General features: G+C 41.2%; 1 protein-coding gene across 1 annotated transcript in view; it reads left to right on the top strand.

Annotated features, from left to right (window-relative positions):
• TMEM163 (transmembrane protein 163) overlaps positions 1-20,074 on the top strand; it is a 158,229-nt gene that overhangs the window by 75,597 nt on the left and 62,558 nt on the right. Inside the window, exons 3-4 of the mRNA XM_084643054.1 lie at positions 14,418-14,461; positions 15,638-15,729. Coding sequence (XP_084499180.1) covers positions 14,418-14,461; positions 15,638-15,729 — 136 coding nt within the window. The remainder of the gene's footprint in view (positions 1-14,417; positions 14,462-15,637; positions 15,730-20,074) is intronic.

The following is a 20,074-nucleotide window of genomic DNA, read 5'->3' as shown; positions in this document are numbered from 1 at the left end:
AGGAGGAGGGTGAAAAATTGTTCTCCTTAACCTCTGAGGACAAGACAAGAAGCAGTGAGTTTAAATTGCAGCAAGGAAGGTTTAGGTTGGACATTAGAAAAAATGTCCTAACTGTCAGGGTGGTTAAGCACTGGAATAAATTGTCTAGGGAGGTTGTGGAAGCTCCATTATTGGAGATTTTTAAGAGCAGGTTAGAAAAAAAACCTGTCAGGAATGGTCTAGATAATACTTAGTCCTGCCATGAGTGCAGGGGACTGGACTAGATGACCTCTGGAGGTCTCTTCCAGTCCTACACTTGTATGATTCTGTATTGTGAACAAGCTGCAAGTGATAAGACATCCCTGAGAAGAGAGAATGAATCAAGCCTGACGGTCTTTAGTCACATGTCACTGGATGAAATGAAACTGCAGCTGGTGCAAATTGAGTAATTAAAATAAAGCACTTTCGTTCCATGTCCAAAAGCATGGGGCTTTTAATGGGGCAAGGCCTCATCAGAAGTGATGCCAGAGTTCTGAACCTGATTTGCTACTTCTAGAGCAACTCCTCAGTGAACAAAGATACCAAGGGGCAGTGAGAGGCTTCTCATAGGGATAGTTCTCCACCCAGCACTAAGACTTCTACTTTCTGAGGGTTGAGGATGAGATGGCTCCAGTAGATCAATATATATCCTTCATGTAGTTCTCCAGAGACCAGTCTCACGAAGCAACAGGACAGGGAGGGAGGCAGTCATGCTTTCAGTATCCTGCTGATATTCAACTGAGGAATGAGAAGACTGAGCCATTCATAAGAACAAAAGAATGGCCATACTGGGTCAGACCAAAGGTCCATCTAGCCCAGTATCCTATTTTCTGACAGTGGCCAATACCAGGTGCCCCAGAGGGAAAGAACAGAACAGGTAATCATCAAATGATCCATCCCCTGTCACCCAGTCCCAGTTTCTGTCAAACAGAGGCTAGGGACACCATCCCTGCCCATCCTGGTTAAAAGCCATTGATGGACTTATCCTCCATGAACATATCTAGCCCTTTTTTGAACCCTGCTATAGTCTTGGTCTTCACAACATCCTCTAGCAAGGAGTTCCACAGGTTGACTGTGCGTTGTGTGGAAAAAGAAAACCCTTCCTTTTGTTTGTTTTAAACCTCCTGCCTATTAATTTCATTTGGTGACCCCTAGTTCTTGTGTTATGAGAAGTAGTAAATAGCACTTCCTTATTTACTTTCTCCACACCAGTCATGATTTTATAGACCTTTATCATATCCCCTCTTAGTTGTCTCTTTTCCAAGCTGAAAAGTCCCAGTCTTATTAATCTCTCCTCATATGGAAGCTGTTCCATACCCCTATTCATTTTTGCTGCCCTTTTCTGAAGGGCATACATGCTCCATCTTCTTGTCTTTCCTCTGAACCTCTCTTCCCTCCCCGTCCCAGCAGCCATCACTTGAAGACAGAAGAATAGTTTATGAGACTGGAAGAGCAGCATTTTGTGAGGAAAAATACAGCAGAATATTAAGCAGGAGGTGCTCATCCTCTTCCCCAGAATCACCTATACAGTGCACTCACTGTACCTGTACATACTATAATAGTTTCAGCTCTGGCTCCATCAACTATGAACTCTTGAGTGGCCCTGGAAATTGCTATTGACACAGCTGCCTTGGGGCTGTCCACCTTGTGCTTGTCCCATTTCAAATAGGCTGCCCTTAGACATGTGGCTTTTCATGTAGATGAGACTAGCTGTGCTGGAGAGACTGATATGCAAGCTTTACTGTTCTCCTGTACTCAACTTCATATTTCTCAATGTTGCATCCACTGAAGTGTCTCAGAAGAGGTTTTTTGTATATGGAGGGAGTTCTGGCATGCAGACTGATGGGACCTCTGACATTATATTTTCTGTATCAGGCCATTGATTTACCTTCCAGGCACACATCCACTAACTTGTTTTTACATTGCTAGATATAGACTTGTACAGGGATTTGCACCTTGGATGCACCATCCCACTCTGCTGCCACATCTGTTTTGTTCCCCTGTGGGACGTGCCAATGCAGGGACGGGACTGCTAGGGCAGTGCAATAGAAGATGAGGAGTAACTAAAACAGCTCCACTTCTACCCAGCTCTGCTTCCTTTGGCAGCCTCCCATTTTCCAGGATGCTAGATCTGGGTAAGGAGTAATTTTCCCATCTGAAAATGTTTGAGATATCAAAAAGTCCCCCATCCTGAATTGGGTAAAAAAGTCAAACTCTCAAAAAATTTTGCAAACCAAAATCCATTATTTTTAATTCATCTCAATCAAAATGTTGTTTCAATAATTTTGAAATACTCTGTTTCAATTTAGATTTGTTTTTCTTTAGCCTTTTTTATGTTAAATTCTCTAACATTTCAAAATGAAAAGTCTGTGTGACTCGAAAAACAAACTTTCTGGTTTGAAATTTACAGGCAGTGTTTGAGTTGGAGATTAATTGGAACTGACCCTGTTTTGCTAACAGTTTTGATTTCAAAAAATCAGCATTTTTCGGTGAAAAACACAGTTCATCAAAAAATTCCTGACCAGCTTGCAGTAAGCCTCCTTTCCCAAGACAACCCCCATCACCAGATACAATCTTTGGGCTTGTCTACACTGGCACATTAAATTGGCACTGCTGAGATCAACATAAGACATAAGTTGATGGCAGAGCACTCTCCTGTCGACTTCAGTACTCCACCTCCCTAAGAGGCAGAAGTTAACTCAGCGGGAGGTCGATGATTTTTTCACACCCCGGAGTGACGTAACTTACATCGACTTAAGCAGCAGTATAGACTAGGCCTTTATGTTGCACATACATCATCCTCTTTTCGGGTGTGAAGAGAAAGAAAGAGGAGAGAGAGATCCAGGTAAAAGGGAGGATGAGGAGAAAAGTAACACAAGAACTAGCGGTCACCAAATGAAATTAATGAGCAGGAGGTTTAAAACAAACAAAAGGAAGTATTTTTTCACACAATGCACAGTCAACCTGTGGAACTCCTTGCCAGAGGATGTTGTGAAGGCCAAGACTATAACAGGGTTCAAAAAAGAACTAGATAAGTTCATGGAGGACAAGTCCATTAATGGCTATTAGCCAGGATGGGCAGGGATGGTGTCCTTAGCTTCTGTTTGCTAGAAGCTGGGAATGGGGATGGATCACTTGATGATTACCTGTTCTATTCATTTCCTCTGGGGCACCTGGCATTGGCCACTGTCAGAAGACAGGATACTGGGCTAGATGGACCTTTGGTCTTACCCAGTATGGCCGTTCTTATGTTCTTAAGTATAAGCAAAAAGATTGGTTGGGGAGGAAGGAATGGCTGATTGTGTATGATGGAGGTAGGAAGTAGACCTAAGACAGAATGAGAGTTGAAGGAGTGAAAGAGAAAGGGAAAACAAGAATGAAAGAACCACACCAAGATAGAAAGGAGAGGAAAAAGTAGAATGGAGGGAAAAGGAAAAGAAGAAAGAATAAATCTTAGAGGCACAAAATTCAGCAATTGGTTGTTAATATAAATCTTAAAATAAAAAGCTTACTATTGATTTATTATTCCTGCCTCTAAGCAATGCTATTTCTTTAGAATGATTAGGGGTTGGTTACCAGGAGAGTTAAAGGCCTGTACAATGGCTTTGTCCCATTATATTTAGCCACTCACTAATTCGCTATTTTTAGTATTTGCAAGAGCTGTTCCCGACTCAACAAGTTTCTGAAATGAGCCCTGCTAGAAGCAAGGATGGACATCTTTTAGTTACAGTTGGCCCTGAGGACCTCAGCATTTTTAGATGCTTTTATGACTGGTTCTGCATGCTTCGCTGCTTTGTACTGTACGTGATGTTTGCTTGTCTCTTGCTTGACTGGGCTGAAGGTTTATCCCATTGCTGTGTTTCTCCCCCACCCCCCTTGACGGTTTGAATGTCCATTAAATCAATGGTCATTTAAAAATGTTTAACAGCATATGTCTGCCAGCTAAGGGCAGGCTGAGATGAGGGGCTAAATTCATTTATAGAGCTATATTGTACCTAGTGAATTACACCAGGGATGAATCTAGCTTAGAGCCTTCAAAATACCTGAAAATTGAAAATATGTTGTTCAAACTGTTAAATACAAAACCAAAATATAGTAATGTATTGTGCACGTTTGCAAAAATTCTCTCATGGAAATATAGCAGCTTGAAAGACAAGGAGAGGCAAGGAATCTCTGACTCGAACATTTTAAATAAGCAGGTGGAGAAAAGTGCATCATAAGCAGGTAGCTCTCAAATAAAATAAGCAACATTTGTTGAGTAAATCATATTCTTTTAACAGCCCTTAAATTTTAACAAAGAACTCTACATTCACTTTAGAAAGAGGGAGGATGATCTTGTGGTTAAGGAATAGGAATGGAAATCAGAAGACCTAGGCCAAAATTTCTCAACTGGAGTGCCAGAAATTAAGCACGTAAATCCATATTTATTCACAAATCAGGGTTGATTTTTTTTAACCATCTGATCAGATCTAATTATTACATTTTATGAAGGCATCTGTATTTAATTAGGTTAGGGTCATTGTAGGTGTCTGACTGGGGCAGAACTTGCCTCTAGGTGTGAAGAGTATCTGTTGGGTATTTTGCTTAGGTTATTTAATTCATTGAGAAATGAACATGTCATAATAATGGGATTGATTATATACTTAGAAGACAGCCTTTAGTTTCTTTGCAAAATAAAGACTATGGTTAAGAGGAAATACTTGACCTTTTTCGGTTACCGTGATAAATAGTAACATTTCAGTGACCTTTGTTGTTCGTCTCTTGTGAGAGACAGCTACCTAGTGATGTGCAGATACTTATATTAGCCACTTTCCCCAAGATTGGTAACAATTTCAATAACATCCCCCCTGTTATTTAAAGAAGTTGTTGTTGTCATGGTTAAATACATTAGCATTCTAGTTATTAGATGGAACAATGGGCTAAATCATTAGCCTTTTGCCTCTGAATATTGGTCCATATTTAGATCACAAATTAAATTAGTTTTTTGGTTTCAGTCGAACAGTCCACATCACAAAGCCAGTATGTTATCTGATGCCTTGCACACTCTGTCTGAAAGAAGAGCAGGATTAGATTAGCAAAGATTAAGATCTAGTGGCAGAGCTAGGTGATGGAAGATTGCACCTGTCAGAGCTATGCCTGCCCTTAATCAGTGCTGTTGGTCTCTGTTGCTATCATGAAAACAAAAGTAGAGTTAATGCAAAAACAAAATTCAGAAGACATACTTAACATTTCATCTTTTAGCATAAAGATTCTAAACCTATCTGCATCAAGAGGAAGTGGATTAGAGTGCCTACCACTGAACTGGTGCTCTATAAATAACAAGTAAGAACAGCAAGAGTTTTGGTGGGTGACTTCATTTCAGTCGTCAAAATCACAAAAATCTCCATCCCAATTGGCACTCTTTGTAGCAGACTCAGGAGAGAGACCAAAACCTAACTAGGCATATGCAGACTGAACTATCTAACCTGCCAGTCTTTAAGGTGGCCACTTCAGGTCAGCACCGAAGTATAGTGATGAGAGTCAATGCACTGTTGCTACCTGTGTGATAACCATTCTGTGGACAACTAGACTTCAATCCCTAGGGCTATCGCTTCACCATCATTCACTGCAGCAGCTACAAATTGAAAACTTGCAAAAATACTGCTCAAACTGGATTAGGTGAGGATTTATGTTCAACTATAAGAAACAAGAAAAATAGAGTCATAAAAATGTGCAATAGGAACACAGATGAAGGATTTAGGAGTTAAAATCCTGGAGTGAATAATAATTAGCCATTTTTGCTAATATGTGAGGGAATTGAAAAGAATTATTTGGATTAGATGCAGAGAAAAGCTTTGCACCAATTCCTGATTCACTGCTTGGGTAATGAAGATGGGACAGATTTTCAGCTGATGTCAAACTCTCAATTGTTATAGTTCCTTTGACTTCAGTGGGCTATGACAATTTATATCAGCTGATGATTTGCCCCATACAATTTATATTTTTAATATTTTTTCAGATTTCTATTAACAGTTCAAAAGTCCGGGAATGAAAGATGGTCCTGAGAAACTTAACAGCACTCATCAAAGTTCACTTATTCCTCATCCGCACCTTGAGTCTGCAAAGCTCTTGAGGATATACTGGCTCTTTTCATGTTTGCCCTGGAAAAGACATTTGAATTTACTATTAAATACTAGATAGAGTTCCAAAAATATGTCAAGAACAAGAACGCTTTTCTAAATGAATTTACACACCAATTTTTTGTTTGTTTTTTTGGATGCTTGATCTTGTTCGTTGTTTGCATTACAGTAGTGTCTAGGAGTTCCAACCATGTTCAGGGCCCCATCATGCTAGGCAGTGTACAAATACATAGTGAGAGTTGGTGCTTGCTCTGAAGAATTTATAATCTATATAGACAAGTGTGACCATGCTCTTCAAGGTCCAAGACAAACTACAGGGCAGACTTGAGTAGGGTGAAGAAGCCCACAGAGTTTACTGAAGTAGTTCCCCACCTTCCTTGGGCAGAGGTTACCTGCAACAGTCTTGCTAGAGCCACGCTCCCCATTTCTATGAACATTAGGTGTAGAGAAACCTTTTTGCAAGAACCTATATTTTGGACCTCTCTTACCTGACACCTACTTGCTTCTCCCAGGAAGGCTAATTCTAAAGAAATCATAGTGGGGGGATTGTCCTGCCAGAATCCACACATGAAGGGGAAATTGCTGTAGGCAGATCTCCCCCATCCTGTGTGGCAGGAGAAAGTCAGCCACCTCTCTGACACCATCTTCCTATGTCCCCAGATCTCATGGAAGTCTGTCCAGGAGGGCTGGGTGCATGATACTTTCATTTCCCACTCCTAGCGTCCTGGGATATTTGTGCTAAAAATAACAGCCCTGACTGATTTTGTGTGAAGCTCCTCCTTGTGAGGGAACCTCAAAGAAGAGGGGAGGGGGCACCTACTGGTGATGGATTCTCTGGCTATGCAGTTCAATAAGAGCTGTTTTGCCAGGGAAAAGGTGGGCTTAAAGGGGACCAGAATCAATATGGATGCACAAAACCTCTATGAGAATGGCCTTGTGTCTCCAGTGGATCCTGTGTGATCTGTGGGGCTGGGGAGTTGAACTGTTTGTGCTCTGGTGGCAAGGGGACAGAGATGACCCAGCTAGCAGTCCATTGCAATACACAGCTGATGAGCACGTCACTAGATATTTATTTATGATTTTCCTCCTCATTGCACAGAACAGGGCCCATCATCTGATCTGTGCCATTTTATGGAATGGGAGTCCTATGGCTACCTTTGCTGCTGGATCTACAACATGGAAATGCAAAAGTTATCATTCCTGCCATAGCCACTAAACTCTCTGACATGCATTTTAACTAAGCAATGGTGATTTATTAGCTGAGCTTTATTGGTCACATTACTTATCAGCTGGAGGTATTAATAGGCCTGAGGCAAAGCTGTGGGTGCTTTAGCTCTAATTGATTGTTTAGATTGGAAAAAATGACAAATGGGCCTTTATTGCTAATAGAAAACCAATAAGTAATTAAAGAAAATAAAAAATATTTTTCAGCTGTTTAAAATGTTGATTGCTACTTTTATTATTCTAGCATTCCACCCTGCAGCTGCATTTTAGCACCTCAGGCTCTGCCAAGATCTGGAAGTATATCAATTTCTGTCTCCAGCAGAAAAGCAAGGGGAGCTTTTAACATTGTCATCCCTGAGTTAATGTTTGTTTTCATTTGCTTATGGTTTCATGTTTCTAAAATGACGTGTATTTCTGAAGTTTGATGGAAATGTGTCTGTAAGCATGCATGCACAGGTGGGCAGGCGCACACCTACCCACGCTCACTCGCTCTCTTCAGGTTTCAGCCACTTGCCACTTCCAACCACACCTTTCTGTGTACAAGACCACACTGCAGTTAGGATCATTTGGTCTTGAATTGACAGCTCCCTTCTTTAACCTGAAGATGAAGACAGAGGGGCATTCTTGGTGAGGACCTCTTGCCTCTGGAAATAATTCTCTTCTTCTGCCATGAGAGCCTGGATCTGATCTCCTTCAAAACATACTACAAGACTTACATGTTCTCCAAGGGTTTTCCTGTATGGGTGGGGAGGACATCAGGGAATAAATGGAATAGAGGCTATTTTGGGTCAAGGAGGGTTGTCAGGAGGTCTACTTTTAATATTTTTTATAAGATCCAAATTATTTTATTAAGGGTTTTTCTTAAGTGCTAGCTATTTTATTCCATACTATGTCTTTGTTATGTGCGTAGAGCTTGTTGTAACTGGAGAAAACTGAAATCAATACGAAAAGTGTAAACACACACGAATACATTTTGTGGTTGTCATGATGTGCTCATTTCCGTACACTAAACAAAAAGAAACACAATTCTTGTCCTGGAGATCTCCTTTGTGTCTAGATTACAGGAAGGGACCCACAGAACATCCCAGAGGTGGGGATAATAGGAGGTAGAATTCCTAAAATCATTTTTTGGGATCATCATGGAATTAATTAGTTTTAAATCTGATTTAGAATAAGAAGATGCCTGCTTGGTCAGCTGGGATGGGAAGATCATTGCAGGCATGGAGCAGTGTTAAAAAAAACTGCGCAGAGAAAAGAAATGAATGTAGCTTGGGGCTGTATAATATAAACACACCCATCTACAAAACTCTGTGTGTGTGTGTGCCCATATTTTGTTCATGTAACCTAAGCATTGGCATTACACAGATTATATCCACAGGCAGGAAAAACCATTAAATGAGTATTTGTTGCCAGTACTGTGTCCCACTACAGGTCAGCCTTGCTTCCCTGGTCTGGTTCTGCCTCAGCAGTCATAATGGAGAGATGTAGCCCCTGTTTTCAACTAGGAAGTGAAGTGGAGTTTGTAGAGGGAGAAATCATGATCTAAAAATAGTGGCTATTTAATCATTTTAAAAGTCACCCAGATTGGTGTTTACAAATAACACCGCCCCCCACCCACCGAATTACGGTGCATATTTAGTGGGAGGAATAGTTAAAAGTATCTATGCTCTTCCAGGTGCTGCGCTAATGAGTGCTTGTTTTAATGACATACTGAAAATTAGGTATTGCTTTTGTGTCAAGTCACAGAGTGAAAATGTCATTGATAAGGCTGGGCTTACACCTCTTCAGAGTCATTTTATTCCCCAAACAATCCTGAGAAGTTTTCCTTCCTCCTAAAGGAAATTAACTTAGTCAGTTTCTAAATAAACACATTTTAAGCTTGTTTCACTCCATTCAGAACTGTTGGGCAGATTAGAACGCTTTCCTGATGGTTGACCAGATAGCACAGGGGCAATTAGCTACCTTTTCATGCTACAGACACTTGTTTAAAAGAGATCACAGCAGAAGAAAACGAGGACTATAAAAATGCAGCAGGATTTGGTTCATCAGCTGGATGCTGCAAATTAGCTTGCAGGGCCCGTTGCAGGTTTGCCTTTGATGAGCTCAGAGCTACAGTGGGAACCCTCCACAGCTGTCCACTTCTTCCTCAATCAACTTTCCACCCTCTACAGCAGGCCAAACCCTCTATTTATTCTTTTCCTACCTCCAGCAAGCCTCAGGACAATTCCCTTCTTACCTTAGATACACCATGATGTTGTACCCAGGGCCTAGTCTAGGAATGAGGCAAGCCAGTCATCTGGGGGAGAGGTTTGCCCTCTTCTAAGCTGTGAAAATGACTACAGTCTATGACTGCTGAACATTCGCAAGCATAGCTCACAACAAGTTCACTGAATTTTTAAGCCAAGGTACATTTCAAGTGGGGTGAGGTTCAGTGTAAAGTATCAGTAGAGCTATTCATAACCTTGCTAAAACTCCTGGTGGTCAGAAAACATACATCATGTTTGGTGCAAAAATGTTAAGATTCCAAATCTTTAAAGTTTCTTTTCTATGGTTGATGTCCATTTTTGTGACAGTTGCCTTGGTAATTTACAAATGCAGCTAAAATCAACCACCTAGTGCCCCTACTTTGCTAAAACTATTATGCATAGTATTTCTATGAAATGTATTATCATTAAAATTTCATTAACACTCCTAACACTGTTAATAGTTATAATTTAAAATCTTCAGAATATTTCACAAACTAACCTGCCTTGAGAGCCCTCTGGCAGATCAATAAGTATTACAGTATTGCCACCTCCAACCTCACAAACAACATGCCAGACAAATGCCAGATATGGTGAGACTTGCAATAAAAGCCTAAATAAAAACACTATGTTACAGATATGAAAGCTGAGGCAGAAGTGTCAAGTGATTTTCTCCAGGCTGAGGGGAAGTCATAGTCAGTGCTGGGGTTAGAACACGGGAGCTTCTGGCGTTAAGGCCTGTGCTCAGTCCATTAATCCCACACTTCTTATACAAGTATTGTCACTTACACTGGATATTCATGCAGCAAGAGAAGACGACCCATTAGAGTGAATGGTAATTATGAATGTAAATTCCTGCCCCATGGTTCTGGGGATATATTCTATTTCTTACTGGAGTTTAGAAAAAATAGTAAATTTGTCCCACTGTTTAGCTTTATTGTTAATATTAACTAGAAAGAATAAAGGAACTTTCTTTTAACATAGGACCCACACTGCTGCCTTTTCTCCTGTTAATTTGTATTGACCTACTCTGCAAATAGGAATCAATGTTGCTCTTCAGTGGGAGTAAGCATGGAAGAATCAGGCCCAAGAAGAAAGCCAAGGAAAGTGTGGGCCCCTTAATGAATGAGGGAGGCAACCTAGTGACAGAGGATGTGGAAGAAGCTAATGTATTCAATGCTTTTTTTGCCTCTGTCTTCACAAACAAGGTCAGCTCCCAGACTGCTGTGCTGGGCATCACAACATGGGGAATAGATGGCCAGCCCTCTGTGGAGAAAGAGGTGGTTAGGGACTATTTAGAAAAGCTGGACGTGCACAAGTCCATGGGGCCGGACGAGTTGCATCCGAGAGTGCTAAAGGAACTGGCGGCTGTGATTGCAGAGCCATTGGCCATTATCTTTCAAAACTCGTGGCGAACGGGGGAAGTCCCGGATGACTGGAAAAAGGCTAATGTAGTGCCAATCTTTAAAAAAGGGAAGAAGGAGGATCCTGGGAACTACAGGCCAGTGAGCCTCACTTCAGTCCCCAGAAAAATCATGGAGCAGGTCCTCAAAGAATCAATCCTGAAGCACTTACATGAGAGGAAAGTGATCAGGAACAGTCAGCATGGATTCACCAAGGGAAGGTCATGTCTGACTAATCTAATCGCCTTCTATGATAGATTACTGGTTCTGTGGATGAAGGGAAAGCAGTGGATGTATTGTATCTTGACTTTAGCAAAGCTTTTGACACAGTCTCCCACAGTATTCTTGTCAGCAAGTTAAAGAAGTATGGGCTGGATGAATGCACTATAAGGTGGGTAGAAAGTTGGCTAGATTGTCGGGCTCAACGGGTAGTGATCAATGGCTCCGTGTCTAGTTGGCAGCCGGTGTCAAGTGGAGTGCCCCAGGGGTCGGTCCTGGGGCCGGTTTTGTTCAATATCTTCATAAATGATCTAGAGGATGGTGTGGATTGCACTCTCAGCAAATTTGCGGATGATACTAAACTGGGAGGAGTGGTAGATACGCTGGAGGGGAGGGATAGGATACAGAAGGACCTAGACAAATTGGAGGATTGGGCCAAAAAAATCTGATGAGGTTCAATAAGGATAAGTGCAGGGTCCTGCTCTTAGGACGGAAGAACCCAATTCACAGCTACAGACTAGGGACCGAATGGCTAGGCAGCAGTTCTGCGGAAAAGGACCTAGGGGTGACAGTGGACGAGAAGCTGGATATGAGTCAGCAGTGTGCCCTTGTTGCCAAGAAGGCCAATGGCATTTTGGGATGTATAAGTAGGGGCATAGCGAGCAGATCGAGGGACGTGATCGTCCCCCTCTATTCGACATTGGTGAGGCCTCATCTGGAGTACAGTGTCCAGTTTGGGGCCCCACACTACAAGAAGGATGTGGATAAATTGGAGAGAGTCCAGCAAAGGGCAACAAAAATGATTAGGAGTCTGGAACACATGACTTATGAGGAGAGGCTGAGGGAACTGGGATTGTTTAGTCTGCGGAAGAGAAGAATGAGGGGGGATTTGATAGCTGCTTTCAACTACCTGAGAGGTGGTTCCAAAGAGGATGGTTCTAGACTATTCTCAGTGGTGGAAGAGGACAGGACAAGGAGTAATGGTCTCAAGTTGCAGTGGGGGAGGTTTAGGTTGGATATTAGGAAAAACTTTTTCACTAGGAGGGTGGTGAAACACTGGAATGCGTTGCCTAGGGAGGTGGTGGAATCTCCTTCCTTAGAAGTTTTAAGGTCAGGCTTGACAAAGCCCTGGCTGGGATGATTTAATTGGGGATGGGTCCTGCTTTTGAGCAGAGGGTTGGACTAGATGACCTCCTGAGGTCCCTTCCAACCCTGATATTCTATGATTCTATGATTAAATAAGCATATTGGTCCACAGGAAGTACTATATAGAGTTTACTTATAGAGTATAACGAATAAATAATGATACAATACTTCATATTTGTTTACTCTATTTCATCTGGAAAGATCCCAGAAACATTTTATAAACTACAGAGTAGAGCGATCACTTAACACTGAAATGCAGCAGATACTTTTTTGTCAGTTAGGGTTGTCAGGCATCCAGTTTTCGAAATGCTCAGTCAAAAAGGGACCGTGGTGGCTCCGGTCTGCACAGCTGACTGGGCCACTAAAAGTCTGGTTGACCACAGTGCCAGGGGGGCAGGCAGACTCCGTGCCCGGCTCTGCGTGGCTCCCGGGAAGTGGCCAGGAACCATGGCCAATGGGAGCTGCAGGGGTCGTGCCTGCGGGTGGGGCAGCACATGGAGTCCCCTGGCCACCCCTCTGCATAGGAGATGGAGAGACATGTCGCAGCTTCCCAGGAGCTGCATGAGGTCAGTGCCGCCTGGAGTCCTCACCCTGAACCCGCTCCCACGCCCCAACCTCCTGCCCCAGCTCAGAACCCTCTCCCACACCCCAACCCCCAGCTTGGAACCCTCTCCCACACCCCAACCCTCAGCCCCAGCCCTAAGCCCCCTCTCACACTCTGAACATCTCGGTCACAGCCCAGAGCCTCCTCCTGCTCCCTAAACCGCTCATCCTCAGTCCCACCGCAGAGCCCGCACCCCCACCTGGAGGCCTCACCCGCTCCTGTACCCCAATCCCCTGCCACAGCCTGGTGAAAATGAGCAAGTGAACAAGGGTTCAGGAGAGTGAGCGATTGAGGGGAGGGATGGTGTGAGCAGAGGCGGGGCCTTGGAGAAGTGGTGGGGGAAAGGGGGAGACAAGGGTGTTCGGTTTTCTGCAATTAGAAAGTTGGCAACCCTGCTGTCAGTACCCAACAGTTTCTACATCAGAAAGTGAGGAAATGCCACTGCAGACTGAATGGAATCAGGCAGAATATAAATACCTAAATTGCAATGTGGCCAGGATACAAGAGTTAACAGACATGCCTGTGCTTGAAACAAGCATCATGTGATCTTTAAAGGCTGCAGGTGGTCAGAACTAGAACTGGGGTAAAATTTTCCAAAAAAAGTTTTCCACAGCAAATGCTGATTCAATGGAATCAACACTTTTCACAGGGACCCACCAACTTTTGATGGAAACTTGCCTGCATGGTTTTTCTACTAGTCTCCCCATCAACCAGCAAGCTGGTGGATGGGTTGCCCAGCTTTCTGAGGTCCCTAGGTACCCAGGAGCTGGGTGGCTGGGGACTCCTGGACTCCTCAGACTGTCCAGGGAGCAGGGCAACTAGTTTCCCACTTGGCCAGCTCCCTGGCTCCTTGGGTGCCCTGCTAGGTTGGCTGGCTTCATGGTTTTTCTGCCAACAAGCTGATCCAGCAGCCAGCTGGGAAGCTAGCTTACCCACCAGCCCAGAAATTTTGGAAAAATTCTATTTTGGTTCTTCTAAAATAGATTTATTGCCAAAATTTGTGCATTTGGGGCTTTTCACTCTGATTTGGAACTAAAAAAAATGCAAATGCAAAAGTTTCTATGGGACAGAAATTCTGGTTCCTGCACAGCTTTGGTCACAACCTCATCTGAAGGGCAGCACTCCCAGCAGCACAGCGCCCCTGAATGTCATACTTGGGCATTGGCCCAGTGCCATCTTGGAAGAAAGAGGACCACTTACTGGCTCACCACACCGTACCCTATAGCATGTTGTGCCTTCGCCGTAGGCCTCCCCTATGTTTTGTATGCAAATTGAAAGAAGCACGGCCTATTCCTGCAAGCTGGTTTTGCAGGTAATTAATGCTGTAACTTGTTTTCTATGTGCATTTTTCTTCTTTTCAAAGTGCAACTCTCCTCTTAGATGAAAGAAAATACCCAAAAGACGTTTTAAATTATGCTAAATAATATTTTCTTTCTTTTAGCTGTCTCCATAATGAGGTACAGTGCATCATCATTTGGATTTGCTGTAAGTAATCTTACAATTTAAATATGTTTCACAGTGAGATGTTATGTTGCATGCAATACCTGAACTCTCACTGTAATTTTTCTTAGCCAAGGAGTGCATCAAGGTGTAGTAAAAGAAAATCAGTGACTCACCGGAAAGATCATTGTTTAAACCTGAAGTAATAGGTAAAAGTGTTGGGGTGGTCTGCTTTCAATCTCAGCAGATGAAGGCATCCATATCAATGCTAAACCATATCTTATGCTGATGGACGTTATAGAAAAAGCTAAGAGGGAGAGGTATTACAAACCAGAACCAATTTTCCATTTCAAGGTCCTGCAGCATATTTATCCCCCATGCAGGTGTAGATCTGAGGTCCCAACTTCAATTGTGAAATCCTGTCCCTATCGAAGTCAATGTCAAAACTCCCATTGACATCACTGGAGCCAGGATGTGATCTTTGGTCTCTAAAAATTGCTACTATTTTTCAATTTGCAGTTGAACACTAATATATTCTCAATAGAGATTATCTGCAGAGAAAACATTCCCAATTAAATGAAAAACAACATGAAAGTCAAACATTTTGTATTTTTTTTGTGAACTTGAAAGTGGGACTGTTTCTGTGAAAAATTTGAGTTGGGTGTGTGAATTATTCTGGGCATAGAGAAGAAAGATAAATTAACTCAAATCAGAGAGTAAGGAAATGCTTAATGGGCCAGTATTGAGCTGAGATGGCACTGTATCAGAAACCTGTAAAAAAAATTCATGTTTTTAAGTGTTGCAAATGTGAAGATTTTGCTAAAGATGTGGCGTACAGTGAAATTAGATGAAATTCCTTTGCAAAGTCACTGAAAGACAGGTGCCCTTTTTCTTTTAGACTTCATACAAGAAATATATTAGTATTGTAAATATTGTGGTGACCACATTATTGCAAGAATTATTTTTTTATCCAAGTAACTCTGCATGCTGGTGACAAAGCTCTTTCCTTGATTGACTGGGTGAAGTCTGTCTGATATACACCGTTGTGTAATGATACACAGTAAAAAGACTAAAGATCATTTAAATGAATGTAAATCCTGCTTTCATTAAAATGATTTAGTTGGAGCTGCTTTGTGCCTTGCAGCATGATTACAGATGCGTTGCTTTAACTAAAGTACACCTTAATAACCACAAAAGCAATTGACTCTGTATCCTTTTCAGTTTGATGCTATCCTGGACGTTTTGTCGTCGGTGATAGTTCTCTGGCGTTACAACAATGCAGCTGCTGTACATTCTGCACACAGGGAATACATGTAAGTAAACTTACCTGTTTTTCACTCTGACAGAAGACTGCAGAGCCTTTGCGATGAAGCCGTGATGTTATAGCAGTGAAAAGGACAAAAATTCAAGTTGCCAATAAATTTTCATTTTATTTTTATTCAGTTTATGGTCACAAACTTGCAGCCCGAACTCAAACCAACCTCCCCCCATGAAAATGGTTCCACGTCATCATTTCATTTAAGATGCTAAGGGCTCTATTTGTTTCTCTTTGAAGGATCATGTGAGATGATCTGTAATTGCAACCAGCATTGAATTTGCAAATCTTTTGTTTCCCACTCAACTCATTATTCACACTAGGAAGAGTTTCTAGTATTTGATGCTTATGTTATACTTGTTTTTCACCATAACAAAACTGGGGTCTGATCTTTCAGGAGTTGAGCACCCTCAACTCTCATTAACATCATTAGGAGTTGAGGTTGCATAACCCCTGATGAGATTGGGCCTGGGTTAGCCAAATGATAGGTGGATAACTATGTAATCTAACTACTGTACCCTATGCAAACACACATGCAAATTGTTTTTTAGCAGCATCTACTGTTGATGTGATGACTAAGCGTTTTTCATCATCTACATGTAATTTTAACAAAAAATTAGCACCTGCATATTTGCAGTAGCTAGCTGTAAGGATTTGAAGTGTGTATATGTAATGGTTTTGGCATGAACAGTATGGACAAAGTTCCTTTTTCCAATCTGCAGTGCACCCAATCACAGTGATGATTCCCACTGTGTCTTCTGCACTGGCTGACAATGTGGAGTTCCCATTGTCAATGCATGTGACAATTGCAGAAGATTCAGTAAAGATTAACAAAGTAATTATGGTTTGACACAGCACATCAGCGAGAATTTCACCCTATGGACTAGTTATAGTGCACATTTCTTTCAAAAATGGGTGCCTAAAGTTAGGCTCCTAACTCCATACTTTGGCATCTAAATAAGTATTGACCAGCGTTCTTTAAATACACAAACTCCAGTTTATGTGACAGGCTACCAGAGCAAAAAGAAGCTGTAAAGTCTACACTGGCAGTGTTTCCTTTTTGCAACTAAAGGCCACAAAGGGCTGCAATACATATTCATAAAAATCAACACCCACTTAAACCAGGATTGAACTTTGCTTAGTGTCAACAGAGCGACACAAAACATTATTCACACACAATATTCTGGAGAGAGAAAGATGACGATTTGAAAATGGGAGAAAATTATTGGTTTTTTTTGCCTGAGCATTTTTTGTGTTTGTATATTTTGGCTCTACTTCCGCTTTTCGGAAAAGCCTCAGCCTGTAAAAAGCAATGAAAATTTAAACCCAGCTTCAGTGGGCCTTAGAAAGAAATCTCAGTTATCCTCTTTGGAGGGCTTTTGAGGGCCCCAGAAGCTCCTTAGCCCAGCACAGCATAGGACTCTAGATCTAAACAGAGCTCTTCAGTTGAAAAGCCTTATAAATTTTTTTTCTTGAGGTGTTACCCTTCAGAAACAGGTGACTAAAATTAATGTTCCTGCATACATCTGGACTTATTGCCCAGACATTTCTGGTATGCCTTGGTTTTATGGAATCCTCAGAGATTCCCTTCAGTATTTAGTTCACATATCTAAGAAATTTTTAGTATGAGTGTAGTAAGCCTTATAAAATGCTTTGTAAAATAAATAAGCCTCAATATGAAACAACAATCAGCATGTCTTCAAGCTAGGGATGTATACAGGCAAAATGGCAAATATATTTTGCTTTTTTAATACTTATTTTTAATTTGCCTTTGGGTAACTCCTATGCTTTAACTAAAACCAAACTAATGGGATGGGATTATTGGTCATGCCTTCTAAAGCAAGACATCTAATGTTACATGATGGCATCAATATTAAGCAAAAGAACATTGCCATAGCTTTAACATTTGTATTGTTGGATGGGTGATCTGGTTATCTCTGTGATTTCCCTCTGTAGCTCCTAGAACTGGCAGAGAATCATCATATTATAGTCATGCAGGAGGGTCAATTGCAGCTGTATATTACAAAGACAACTCCTTGGGTGTCAGGTTTTCCTGCTAGGAACATCTCTAATTTCCTGTTGTATTTAATCTTGAAAGATTATGTATGAAATGATTTTTCCTCCACGCTGGGGAGAAAGGGGGCCCTGCAGGTTATTTATTGCTATTATAAATAGCCCTTGCCTCATACGCTCATAATGGCTCTTGTTCTTTTACCATCCTGAAAAGCAGTAGCAATTGTTTTTCTGTGTGTCCATGTGCCGATAGGGAAATTTGACTTCTGAGTTTTGTAAGGTATGTCCTTCTGCTAGTTGATGCCCCCGCCCTCTGAGGAAAGTTGGAAACTCATGTGAGCGCTCAAGTTATATGGCGTATTATTCATGTTCAAGCATGCTTAGCCACAGGTGTGTCTCACCAGGGTGGCACTTGCCTACACAGAACTTCTTTGACTCTTTTTGCACTATTTCTGACCACCTTACTCATGCATATATTTTGAAGGAATTGAGCTATTTTTCTGAGTAAAGTGAGAAGGATTCAGCCCTTTATTGGCATGCCTCCATTTGTAGCTCTACCTACTCTTGTAAGTAATTGAATTAAATACACATTGGTGAATGTGTGTGTGTGTGTATTGACCTCTTCGAAGATTCTTCTTCACTCACTTGAATTTCTTAGCAGCAGCTAGCAAACAGTTCTATGTGGTCTAAATACTGTTTTTGAGACTTGTACCACTTGGCTGAGCCAAGGTCCACTGAAATCAGCCCATTGATTTCAACAGGCGTTGGATCAAACCCAAGTGGTCAGTGTTTGGCAGATCCAGTCCCAACTGTCCAAACTTGCTGACTTTTTGTTTAGTGAGAGACAAATTAAAGACACAAAGAATTAAAAAGCATAAGAAAAAAATACTGAGGGAGAAGAGCCCTGCACATATTTATAGATTCATCGATTATGAAGCCATAAGGAACCATTAAATTGTCTATTCTGACTGCCTATATATATATCCCAGGCCATTAAATTTCATCCAGTTACTCCTGTACTGAGTCCAGTAACTTGGTTAAAGCCTTCTAGAAAGGCCTCCAGTCTTTATCTGAAGACATCAAGAGATCGAGAATCTACCACTTACCTGGATAGTTTGCTCCAGTAGTTAGTCACTCACTGTTAAAATTTTTTTTTTGCCTGATTTGAATTTATCTGTCTTCAGCTTCCAGCCATAATTCAGAAGGAATTCAATAAATGTACTAAAACAATTAAACATGAAATAACTGTGTAATCAAAGAATCCAGAAATACAGACAGATGAAAAGCAATGCCTACTGAAATTTTAAAGCGTTCCATAGCAGAGCACGAAACAAAAACAATAGTAGGCTATCATTTTTCTTCTGTTTAGTGAGCCAAACTCTGCTTTGTGTTAAACTTATGCAATCCTGTTGATTTCAGTGGGGTTGTAGTTTTATAACTGATGTTAAAATTTGACCTACAGAGTTTAGTTCAGAAGATTTCACACTTTCCACTACAGTGTTCACTTCCTCTCTGAAGACAAGAAAAACCTCTTGCAACAATGATTAGGTATACAGGTGAATAGAAATGGATACGGAACATCTTTGCAATCATTCATGTATAGTTGCTGCTTAATGCAGTATAACTTACCTGTTGGATTCTACTTTTTCTAAAGATGCTGTGATAGAGATGGCGTGATAAATTGAAGCATGTAATCAACATCACAAAATTCTCCTCTAATAAAATATCATTAGTGTTTTTTTCTTTGTTTATTTTGTTTTTTCATCATCATGGGAAAGGGTGGATGGGTACATTGTGTGTCTGGTAAATTATAATGAAAAAATTACAATTATTTTCTAATTCTATCAGGGTACCTTGCAAATATGGTGGGTATCCTCAGAAACTGGGTCTTTCCAAAAAGATTTAAATTTATGAGCTTCTAAGCCATATCAGCCACTGAGTTTTAGTCTGTCCAGCACACCACTGAGAAAAAATGCATAGCATTTAGGACCATGATTGGTACATTTTTGCTGTTTAGTCCTTTTATCATTTTTCCAGTTTGTCAGTCAGATAAAATAGCTTGTTAATTAGGCTCTAGCCTTATAGGCTTTAATTGAAGAAGTGATAGATCTTGAAGAGATACAAGCACTAGGAAAGGCTAGACAGCTGGAAGAGTGTCTTAGAATTATTCTGAGTATATGATTCATTAGCTCTTGATTTGCTTAGCATGACCTGCTGGGCTGCATATAAACGTACAAGGAAAATTAGAGCTGCTGAAAAAGTCATCAAGAAAGCAAATGATCAGGAAGTCAAAGACAGAAAAAAAGAGGATTGAAATAACTAGGTTAAGT

Source organism: Lepidochelys olivacea, assembly GCF_965140295.1.
Source record: "Lepidochelys olivacea isolate rLepOli2 genome assembly, chromosome: 11".
NCBI lineage: Eukaryota > Metazoa > Chordata > Testudines > Cheloniidae > Lepidochelys > Lepidochelys olivacea.
This window is presented reverse-complemented; position numbering and strand designations above follow the sequence as displayed.